This window comes from Rattus norvegicus, chromosome 9 (genome assembly GCF_021556685.1).
Source record: "Rattus norvegicus strain SHRSP/BbbUtx chromosome 9, alternate assembly SHRSP_T2T, whole genome shotgun sequence".
In the NCBI taxonomy this organism is placed as follows: Eukaryota; Metazoa; Chordata; class Mammalia; order Rodentia; family Muridae; genus Rattus; species Rattus norvegicus.
Genome location: NC_141542.1, coordinates 89,155,788 through 89,167,873, shown reverse-complemented (window position 1 = coordinate 89,167,873; position 12,086 = coordinate 89,155,788). Strand labels below are relative to the sequence as shown.

General features: G+C 42.0%; 1 protein-coding gene across 4 annotated transcripts in view; it reads right to left on the bottom strand.

Moving 5' to 3' along the window:
• Positions 1–12,086, bottom strand: part of Xrcc5 (X-ray repair cross complementing 5) — an 88,691-nt gene that overhangs the window by 33,186 nt on the left and 43,419 nt on the right. For all 4 annotated transcript variants that reach the window (NM_177419.3, XM_087566712.1, XM_087566713.1 and 1 more), the window contains 2 exon segments: positions 4,671–4,740; positions 7,177–7,270. In NM_177419.3, coding sequence (NP_803154.2) covers positions 4,671–4,740; positions 7,177–7,270 — 164 coding nt within the window.

Genomic DNA, 12,086 nt, shown 5'->3' with positions numbered 1-12,086 from the left:
AATAAGAAAGTATGTCAAATTTTTTTAAAAAATTATGGCTCTAAAGATGTTTACAAGTAGTCACTACATTTAGTATCTTTAAGGTGTTCAAGCTATTTAGCAGCGCTTTCAGTTAACAAGATAATCTACTCTTTATCTGCACAAAACTCTGAAAGATTATCTAATTCACACTCAGAATTATATACATCAGGACAAACTACAAAAAGGAGAGAGAGAGAAAGACGGAGAGAGAGACAGAGAGACAGAGAGACACAGAGACAGAGAGACTCCGGATCACAAGGCTCAGAGATCCACAGCTCAGAATTGAGTCATGGCTAAAAAAGGAACATATTTATATAAATGAGCTTCTACAAAAGTGAGACAGGGCTATAGCACACAAAGACAGAATAGAGAAATACATCTACCGGCCTTTGATGGATAATATCATTTCATTACCATTCAGTTACAGCATATTTTATCTAGAAGAACTTGGGGAAAATGAATTTTAGAAAGCATCTCTTAAAATAAAGAGAATGTTTTTTAAGGAAAACATACAAAGAAGGTGGTGAGGAAAGGGGGACACAGAAGCTTGGGGATGAGATCTTAAGAAACTAAAGGGAAGGGGGAAAGACTGAGGAAAGTCTGGAAGCTACAGAACGAAGAGTGTCTTCTATCAAAAGGGCATGGTGCACTGCTCCTCACTCGTAAGCCAGTGTCAATCCAACAGCGGGACAGGGTCTGTACCATTTCTACCTGGGATGCATTGACACTTTTTTTTTAAGCCAGTTATGAAAATTCAATTTGGTGGACTGGAGTTCCAGTTTCTGTCACTACGCAGAAGTCTAATATAAAACAGATCCTATAATCTATGTGGCAAAAGCAAGATTCAGGAATGAGAAAGTCATCTCATTATTAAATAAGTTCCATTCCATCCTATTAGCTGTCTCCATGTGTCCATCTTCTCTGACAGGAAGAGCCTAGCTCTTCTATCTAATGTCCCACATTCATGTGGAATTTACCAATTCAGACATCTCTCAGCCACACAGGAATTGGGGAAGTGACTAAAGTTATATAGCTATTCTTTCTCCTTTGTCTTGCTCTCTACCCCGAGACCAGTCAACTTTCTTTTTAAATAGAGAAGGTGTTAGAGGTCTGTGGTATTCTTCAGCACCTCCCCCACCAATGGCTCGATTGAGAAAGGCATTCAAACAATGGAAAGATTTGATTGGAGGAGCCTCAGAGGTAATAAATAAACCATTGATGAACAGCCCCTTATGAACAGCATGAATGGACATGGAAATGAGCTGACTTTCACAACTGAAACTGCATATTATGTATGCAATCATGGCCGAAGAGCTTCTCCATTGTAAAACTGTGGTGACAGAGTGGCAGGGGCAACAGTGAAGATGGAACTCACTAGAAAGCCACCCGAGAAAGCATCAACCACAGCTCCTAGAAGGCCAGGCAGCCAGAAGTGTGTTCTTTACCTGCCAACACCATCAGAACAAGAATCATCCTTCTCATGCTGAAAACCAGACAGTAAGGAAATGTCTAGCCATCTACTGTGGACTGCTAACATCAGGAGATGGCATGACCACAGTCTCCGAGGACCCATGCCGCAAGTGGGCAGGACCAAAAGTAAGGACTCCCACATTTTAGCCAGTATTATGGTCAGTTCTACCTAAGTGATACTATCAACAATCTACTATTAGTCAAACTTTTGTCTGTCAATTAAAGAATGGGAAGGACTTCCTCCTCCCTTCACCTAGACAGAGACCTCTTGCAGGGATAAAGCAGGTCATTACCAGGGAGGGTGCAGGGTACTTCATATCTGGATAGAGTATACTTTCGTAGGCAAGGAAGTATAAGTCTTGGACCACAAAGAGCCTTGGTAGAGAGATACCCAAGCAGGGGAATAAAAGCAACTGAGAAATGAACAGACAAAACTTTTAAGGTGAGAAGCAAGGGATGTGTGTGAGTCCCAAAGCACTAGTTAACAATCTGAGCAACTCTAGTTTGCTGACAGCCGCGGGAGCTGTGACTCACCACACCCTAGTGGACGTACGGCTCAGTGGGTAAAGGTGCTTGCTGCCAAGCCTGAGGGCCTGAGTTGGATCCTGGAGACCCAAATGATAGAAGGAGAAAACCAACTGTTTTCTTCTGACACGTGCATATATGCACACACATGCACACACAAAATAAATGCAATTTTAAAAATTAAATGTGGGCCAAAGGGTTGTTAGGAAACAGGAAACAATTTGGCCAAATAGAAAATTTCAGTATGTGAATGAAGCTTATCCCTGCATGATTTTTAGAGAAGTCCATCTCTTCCAATGTTACAGTTTTTCATCAGCAAAATGGATATAACCATACCTCTTATAACCTATATGCCATGTGGTCTGTTTGCCTTGTTGTTACCTAAGACTGATTCAAACCCCTACTGCTATGGCTCAGGGGAAACATGTTTTCCTAAGATGCAATTCTCTGGAAGGTTCTCTCTCAGACTTTGGTCTCCTGTATTCTCAGAACACCTTTGCCTAAGGTGAAAGTAATTCCAGACACCAACTTCCCTTTCACCAGTGTCACTCAGTACATAAACCCGGTAGTGTCAGCCAGAGTTTCGACCATCTGGGTTTTGTGGTTATCACATGGGAACCCATGGTGAAAACCACAGACATACCCATGAGTTAATTCACTCACTTTCCCTTCCTCTCACCTCTTCTCACCCCTCCTCTTCAGAACCAGCTCTGGGATTGTCGCCTTTATTTATTTATTTACGTATTTATTTACTTATTTATTTACTTATTTATTTAATATATGTGAGTACACTGTAGCTGTCTTCAGACACACCAGAACAAGGCATGGAATCCCATTACAGATGGTTGTGAGCCACCATGTGGTTGCTGAGAACTGAACTCAGGACCTTTGGAAGAGCAGTCAGTGCTCTTAACCACTGAGCCATCTCTCCAGCCCTACGAGTTTTACCTTCTAAGTAGTTATGCAATGACTGATGATCAAGCCTAGGGACAAGGATTCACTCCCTGCTCTCAACACCCACCCAAGTGTTTCCTGAATAAAAACAATACTCTCAGACACCCCTATAAAGTTCTAACATTTTCTCCATTTTCTCAGTGTGACTGTAGGATTGCTGTACCAGATACACTAGGATAAAGTGCTAGCCCAATGTGCTCTACACAGTAGACACCAAATAACTAGGAGGTACCACACAGTAGTGATCTTAGTGGTTATATTTAATCCCTGAAGAGAGCATCCCACAGGAATCTGGAAGACAAGCCACTTCCAGAGGAGGGCACTGGACACTGATTGACCAAACAATAAGCAATTAAAGGCTAAGATTTAAATTTTTCTCTGAAAATATAATACACATGCCAGAGTGTTGGCTCAGTCCTTTAATACAGGCTCTTGGGAGGCAGAGGCAGGCGGATCTCAGTGAGTGAGAGGCCAACCTGGTCTACAGAGAGTCCCAGACTAGAGAGAATTACACATCGAGAGCCTGTCTTAAATAAACAAAATAAACAACAACAACAAATATATATGTGTATATATATATACACACACATACATGCACACATGCACACACACACACGCACGCGCACACACACACGCATGACAACATGCTCCTCTGATTTATTTGGCCTCTTCCACACACAAAGTCACTCTAAAAGTCCCTAGTAATGAAGTCAATTCATGAAAGAAAAAAGAGGAGATGGCAATCTTCCTGCCTCTGTCTGCCAAGCCCTGGGCTCCACACCCAGTGACAGACGATGTCTTAGGCACTGTTTTGCCACTCCTCCTGAAACTGCCCAGAATTCTAGACTTCCTTCTGTTTAGATGAAGAAATTTTTGGTCTTTGTTTTTTTTTTTTTTTTTTTAGCTAGTTTGTTGTTTGTTTTTGCTTATTTGTTTTTGTTTGTTTGAGACTCTGTGTGTGTGTGTGTGTGTGTGTGTGTGTGTGTGTGTGTGTGTGTGTGTATGTGTAGTCCTGGCTGTTATTAAACTTGATTTATAGATCAGGCTGGCCTTAAACTCACAGAGATTAACAAAAACAAAAGAGAAAAGAAAATAAGAAACCTACAGGCTTACCAACTGCTACTTGCTGCCTTTCTAAGAGTAAGTTACATGAGCAATAATGTGATCACGTGAGCATCACTGGTCACTGAGCCTCCATTCATCTCTGTAAACGGTGTTGCTATTAGCCACACCTGAATGGAGTTACCAGTACTAAATGCTAAGGAAAGACAAGGACAAGGTCAATGAGAAGGATCCATTCTAAAAGCAGCAGCAACATCCTTCCGAGACTGTACAGATGGGGCCTACACTCTTGGGACTGGGACAAGAATCATATTTCAGAAAACAGAAAGATGGGATCTACCTCACTCATAGGACACCAAAGAACTTTAAGGAGGTGGAAATAAAAGTTTCATAGTTCTGATCCAAAGCTTCTGCAATAGGAAGGCTGGCACTGTGGTCTCATCTCTGCGCCTATCTGTGCTGTGTTGACCACCCCCATACTGTCATCTCAGTAAGCCCTAGCAAGCAACACGGATCAACCCACGAAGACCAACGCTGAGAAAGCATTGCAGCAGAACACCACAGCTCCTAATCCAGACCTTAGGTCAATTAGACTATGTACCTTCTCTTAAATGCCAAGTGAATGGTGTGCCTCTTACCTTCCTCAAAGCTGGCAATCTTCTGTCTTACTAGGACACGGAAGTTTTCAACAGGATTCACACTTCCAACCTAGAACAGATCCATGGATCACACACCTGCAGGTCACTTTGCATTTTGGCAATATTCTGCATCTCAATCCCATTCCTGTTGCTGTGGTAAAACATTGACAAAAGCAACTTCCAGGAGAAAAGGTTTATTTTACTCATGGTTTTGGGTTACAGTCCATCATAGCAGGGAAGTCATGGTGGAAGAAGCGTGAGGAGGTTTGCTCATATCATATCCATCAACAGGAAGACAGCAACGAATGAATGTGTGCATGGTAGAGTCCAATCTTCTGAACTGCAGAATCCCCTTCCTAGGGCATAGTGCCACCTATAGTGGGCAGGTCTTCCCACCTCAATTAATGTAAGCAAGATAATGCCCCACAGGCATGCCCACAGGCCAACCTGGTCTAGATAGTTCCTCACTGTGACTCAATTCCCAGATGACTCTAGATTATATCAAGTTGACGGTTAAAACTAACCACCAAACCTCCGGCAAGACACATGGTTAATGTAGTAAGTATGCTCTTAAAGACAAACATTTCTACCATTTTGATTCCCAAGACTCTCTTAAAAGCTAGAAGATTCAGGAGTGGGCAAGACTGAACTCAAGCATCCATAGTATAGAAAGAGAAAACCAATTCCTCCAAGTTGTCTTATTTCTACACGTGGCATGCATTTGTGATAAACATCGATTTAAAAAATAAAAACTAGAAAATTAAAGCAGTTACTCAGGTGCCCTGTCTCTTTTCACTTGACTTTCGTCATTCAAGGTGGCTTATCTCCAGAGGAGTCAAAAGTATTACAATCCAAGTCACCAGTCAGCCCAGCTTGAAGGCTTTATGTGGTAAAGACCACCCGTACATTCTGATACCAAACCAGTCTGGACAGGGAAGATGGGCAACAACAGCCAAATGTTTGACCTACTGAGCTGCTGTTTTCTTTTTTTCAGGGGAGGGAGCTGCTTCTGGTCCTTTGGCATTGAAGTTTTGGCAGTACACGTAAAGATGCCCATATAGAACAAGTCCATTTAAAAGACCAAATCACATATACAAATGTAAAGCATTGCAAACTCTCTCACTCACTTTCTGATCACACCCCTGTCTCTAATCCACATTAATCTCCACCCTAACAGCCTTTGCAGCACTTAGCCCTGAGCAGACAATCGTTAACTTTACAAGAAAGTGGACTATTTCTGCTTGGCTTGGGATCGTGCACAGAAAAGTCCTCAGAGCACGACATCTTGACTTCTCAACAGAAGATTCCCCACTATGTCCAAACCACCATTGAGACATTGAATTTTACCGAGACATTTCTGTTTCACTTTGCTAACAGGGAAATGCTAAGATACGTTAATTCAAATCAATGCTGTACATAAGGTAATTGACTTAAGCTCCAAAAACCTTCTCTTCAAATAAAGCTCTCGGCAACAAAGGGAATTTCATTTGGAAAGTCATAATCAAGTTCTGTTTTGAAGGTGGTTTTTTTGTGGTTTGTTTTTTGGGTTTTTTTTTTTTTTTGATTTATCTTCATTATTTTTAAATTTCCCGTGTGTAATTGTGTGTGGGCTTGTGCACATGAGTGTAGGTACCAGAGAAGGCCAGAGGTGTGTGTAGCCACGAGCTTTTCTACCCAGTCTCTTTTCCCAGAATAACAACTTGGGACTTAATTATTCACTACACTACTTGGGCTCGTTCCCCGACTAGCTTGTAACTTATATAACCTGCTTATTTTAGTCCGTGTCTGCCGTGTGGCTCTCTCCTTGGTTACCTCTCCTCTTTTTATCTGTCCATCTTCCTCCAGTCTGCGGGGAAATCTCCCACTCTTGACTCTTTGCCTGAATTCTATCTCTGCCAAATGTCCCACCTTCTAGTTCCTGCCTCAGCTAATAGGCCATCAGCTTTTTACTGACAGGCGATGCTTCCACACGGTACATAAGAAATTCTCTCTGCAAGTGTTGGATCCCGTGGACCTGGAGATACAGGAGACTGTGGGACACCCCACGTGGGTGCTGGGGAGCAAACTTGGGTGCTCTCAACTATCAGAGGCATCTCTCCAGCCCCTGAAGCATTACATTAGAAGTCAGGAAAAGTACACTTACTTCAGTTTTATGTATTTGGGGAATAAGACCCATATCATTAACTGTCCCCCACTTAATCCTATCATCTTGACCCAATGGAAAATGGCAAAATGAAGCCAGTATGAATGTCTGTACAAGGGTACTACCATGAAGGCATTCTGTGGTCTACATCTTATTCAGAGATCTGTTTACTATAATCCAACACATAATTCTACATATCACTCACTACTATTAATTACTTCCAGAAAGAAAGGAAAAACGTGGGATGGGCCTAGATGGCTCACATACAGAGAGGATCAGATAGAGTGGTACGTAAGCACTCATCAAGCGCAAACCTTGGCCTTCCTCGGAGGGAGAAAGGGACACTAGAAGAGCTCAGTTTACCTTGGTGACATTCCCTTCTGCCAGGCTGGAGATGCTGATGTGACCTTCTTCTTTCTCAGTCTTGTATTTTTTAGCAGCGGGCCCCTCTTCATTACTAGAAAGAAAGAAACAAGAAACGGGTGTTTCCCCCTTATAACAAAATAAAAATACAATAGCTAAGATGTGAAAAGTACAGAGTTATCTTCGAGGCATCAAAGTAAAGACACACAACAGTTAGACATTCTATCCAAATTGCGGGCACCCTCTCTCTGCCTTGGGGCCCTGAGAAGAGGCCTTGGAGTAACGTGGGCTTTGCTTTATAGCAATTCAGAAGTCAGCAGCAGCAGCTGCATCAGAAGCTGAATGTTAACTAAGAAATTCATCTGCCATCAGGCACCCCCCTGGTTCCCATCCCAGAATCCAGAGCCATAGCTTTTCATGTACCTGGATGAGCGCTGTGTCTGAAAACCCAACTTTTCCATTGTACCAACCTATGGAAGATCTCTATAAGCTTGCAATTAAAAGTGTCAAAACCTATTAGACAATCACAAGGTAAATATGGAAAAACTTTGTTTTTAAGTGTTAAATGTTTTTTAATCTGCAAACCTTTTAATCTGCTTTCTTACAGCCCTGATTTTATTTGAGCACAGCACTAACAATGATCAACAGAATCTGTGTGCCAAGAGAAAGATGGCTCCAAGAAAGGCCATCAAATATCTTGCCTCAAGTAATAGGCAGGCTTTCCTAATGTGTTGGCTTCAGAGACATGGGGATGCTAAGGAATAGGAGAAAAGTAAATTCAACCCAAAGACACAACCCATCATCTCCCTCACGCAGTGAAACACAGAAATATGAAGAATTTTCTCCCAGAGAAATAGTAGGCCAAGGGCAGCCATCAAGAAACAATTGAATAGTAACTAAGAAATTCCTAACTAAGGTCCAGTTAGGGCTAGGGAGATGGCTCAGTCAGTAAAGTGCCTTATCTTGCAAGCAGAGGGATCTGAGTTCAATTTCCAGAAGGCAGGGTAAGACAGACAGACAGACAGACAGACAGACAGACAGACAGAGAGATGTGTGTGTGTATGTTATATGTGTATATGTATATGTGTACATGTGTGTGCATGTGTATGTGCATGTGCATGCATGTGTGTATGTGCATGTGTGTTTACATGTATGAGTGTATATTTATGTGTGTGTGCATGTGTGTACATGTGCGTGTGTGTACTCATATGTATGCATGTATATGTGAGAGTGTATATGTGTGCATGTGCATGTGCACGTGTGTATGCGTCTATGTGCATGTGTATGCGTGTGTGAGAATTGATATGTGTGCGTGTGTGTGTGCATGTGTGTGTATATATGTGCATGAGTATGTAATGTGTGAGTACATGCATGTGTGAGCATGTGTGCATGTGTGTACATATGTATGTGTGTGTGTGTGTGTGTGTGTGTGTGTGTGTGTGACATGGTGGGGTGCTGCAGCCTAGTGTCTGAGAGGTAGAGATAGGCAGACCCTTGGAACTGGCTATCATAGCCTACTTGGTGAGTTCCAGGACAATGAGAGATCCTATCTCAAGAAAAATATTTTTTAAACATGGCACACACATACATGTGCATACATATACAAGCATGAATACATATGCACACACATACATACACACCAAGAAATAATCTATTTTAATTGACAAACTAAAATTATATATGTCAAAAATAACATGACAGTTTAAAATAAGTAAACGTTATTGTGTTTAGTAACTGGAACTAATGAATATACACATCATTTCACCTTGGAGAGAGTGCTGGGATCGAACTCATAGTCTTGTGCATGCCAGGCACTTTCTCTCTATTAAAGATTTTCAATTCTAGTATTTCAAAATGTGTTGGCTTTTTGCTCAAATCACCACCTTCAGACTCTGAGTCCATAGAAGAGGGCATCTTTAAAATGAAGCGAAAATTAAACAGGCAGAGACTGGACTCAATAATGAACCTTCTCTTACAGGGATGCACAGAATAATTAGCACAGTAATAAACATTGTGTGACCTAAGACTTTCTTTTCACTGACATTTTTCCATTGAGAAGTAGAAAGGTGAGAAGACAGGGCAAGGACCAGGAAGCTCAAAAGGCAAAGCCATCACAGCTCTTTCCTTACAAGAACAGTGTTAGTACATAAAGGCTGATGGCAGACATGAAAGAAAAGCACACAGACCCGAGGAAGACTAATCCCTAATCCCAGAAGTATGAAAACTAGCTACAGCCAGACGCTGCAGTTAGCCTCTGCCAGTTCTTCTCAAGAGACAAGAAGGAGGTTGAGCTGAAGATGGGGCATAATATACCTGGTTTCCAGACTTAGACTTTTGTAGATTTTTTTAACTTGAAATTTTAACTTATTATTTTTTATTATTAGTATTAGTATTAGTATTAGTGTGTATGTGTGTGTATATAGACACCCCTATGCTAAAGCTTGGATGTAGAGGTCAAAGGACAACATAAGACAGCTGGGTCTCTCTCCACTGTGGATTCTAGATCCAACTTGGGTCATTGGGCAAGCACAGTGAGTGCTTTTATGTGCTGAGCCATCTTGCCAGCCCTAGTCTCAACCTCTCACATCTTCCTGGTTCACTCATGTGATCCGATCTTGGGATATTGTCTGGGTTTTAGAGTTTAAGTTATCACTTGGCTTAGCTTCCATTTGCTCTAAGGAAAGTATTGCAATGGAAAATGCCATTAGTGTATCAACTATTCTCTTCCCAAAATACAAATTAATGCATATAATATTAAGAAACATCACTGAGAGATGGCTTAGTGGTTAAGAGAATTTGCTGTTCTTACAGAAGACCAAGGTTTGGCTCCTAGCACCAACATGGGAGCTCACCACAGTCTGCAATTCCAGTTCCATGGGATCTGGTACCCCCTTCTGGCCTCCACAGACACAAGGAATACATGTGATACATATACATGCATGCAGGCAAACACTCAGACACTCAGACAGACAGACAGACAGACAGATAGGCAGGCAGGCAGGCAGACAAATAGACAAACAGACATCAGTTGATCAATCCAGACCAAACTAAAGAATGCACGTCCTACATGGATTTCTACATTCCTTTCTGCATCAGATCAATGGAACTCTCTACCTCATCTAAGAAACTTTTGTTTTCAATAGATGGTGACTGACACAGACCCACAACTGGCCAAAGAGCAGAGACTAAGAGACTACAGAATACTCAGCTCTAAAGGGAACACAGACACAGGGCCTCCCCCTTAAGGCTCAAGAATCACTGGTGAAGAAGGGGAGAAAGTGTATAAGGTGTCTGTGCCTGTGGAAGTTCACAGAAACTGAACCATCAACCAAAGAACATTCAGGGGCTAGACCTAGCCTACACACACACACACACACACACACACACACACACACACACACACACACACTCGTAGCAGATGTGCAGTTTGGTTTCCATGTGGGTCCCCAAACAACTGGAGTGGGAACTGTCTCTGACTCTGTTGCCTGCCACTGAATCCCCTTCCCCTGTCTAGACTGCCTGACTGGGCCTCAATGAGAGAGGAGGTACTTAATCTTGCTGGGACTAGATGTCCCAGGGAGGGGTGGTACCCAAGGGGGACTTCCCCTTCTCTGAGGAAAAAGGGGAGGGAAGGATGAAGGGAGGGGTTTGCAAGGGTGGGACTGAGAAGAGAGGAGGGAGAGGGCTTTTATTGGAATGTAATATGAATAAAAAAATAAATTATGAAAAAAAGAGGTGTATGTAATGATTCGTGACTGTGAGGCAACATCTCCTGGACACAGCAGGACAGCTGTAAATATGAACTCACAGGATGGGAACAACATGCACAAAACCTGTCCAAGCTCAAGCCAGACCAAATCCTGCCTTAGAGAGGAGTTAGGCACACAGTCCGAAGCCTAGCCACGGAGCAAATGGGCCGTTGCTGCTAGCAGAGGAAGAGACTGTTTTCTCTAAGAATGCAGAGCCTGTTTAACCAACCATTCTCCAGTGGAAGGGGACATAGCCCACATTTGGGCAGCACATATTATTCTTTAAGACTTTTTTCTTTTTAAGTCACAGAGTTAGGTGGGTAAGGAAGAGGGGTATATCTAGGAAGAGCTGAGAGAAAGAGGTTGCATATGATCAGAACATGTGGTATAAAACTCAAAACTCTCAAAAAATAAAAATAAGTAAGTAAAAATCGTTTTTAAAAAGAACAGAAAGAGGCATTTCACATACAATGTGTCACATTAAGTTTTGTGGAGCTACAGAGTCAAAACACACAATGACCTTCTTAAACCCTCTAAAATATGATTTGGGAAAAGGAAGGATAAAAGTATACAGTATGTGTACTACATTCCCTTGTCCCCAGCAGGTAAAAAACGACCCCAGAAATAAGTACATAGTAAAATGTTAATATGGCTAATAGTTTCAAGGTTAAATAGTTAATAGTAGTGTTAGAAATTCTGCATGTAACACTTATAAAATCTCTGTGATGTGGAAAAGACAATGACTAAACCACCAGATTATCTATAGGACTCTAAGCCCTAGAATGCAGACAATACCCATGTGGCCACGTGGACACCAAACCCTCTACGGAGCTACAACTGGGTGATGGGACTGTGTGGAATTTCTTTCTTTCTTTCTCATTTACTCTCAGAAATGTGTATACATTTGATAATTAACTTAGCAAAATGTGCAAGGAACATTTATGTGTCAGCCACTAAGCTAGATTCTAAACCCTTAATTTGCAAACACAAGGGCTGGAGAGATGTCTCAGAAGAGCACTGACTGCTCTTCCAGAGGTCCTGGATTCAATTCCCAGCAACCACATGGTGGCTCACAACCATCTGTGATGGGATCTGGTGCCCTCTTCTGGTGTGTCTGATGACAGCTACAGTGTACTCAGATAAATAAAAATTTTTTAAAAA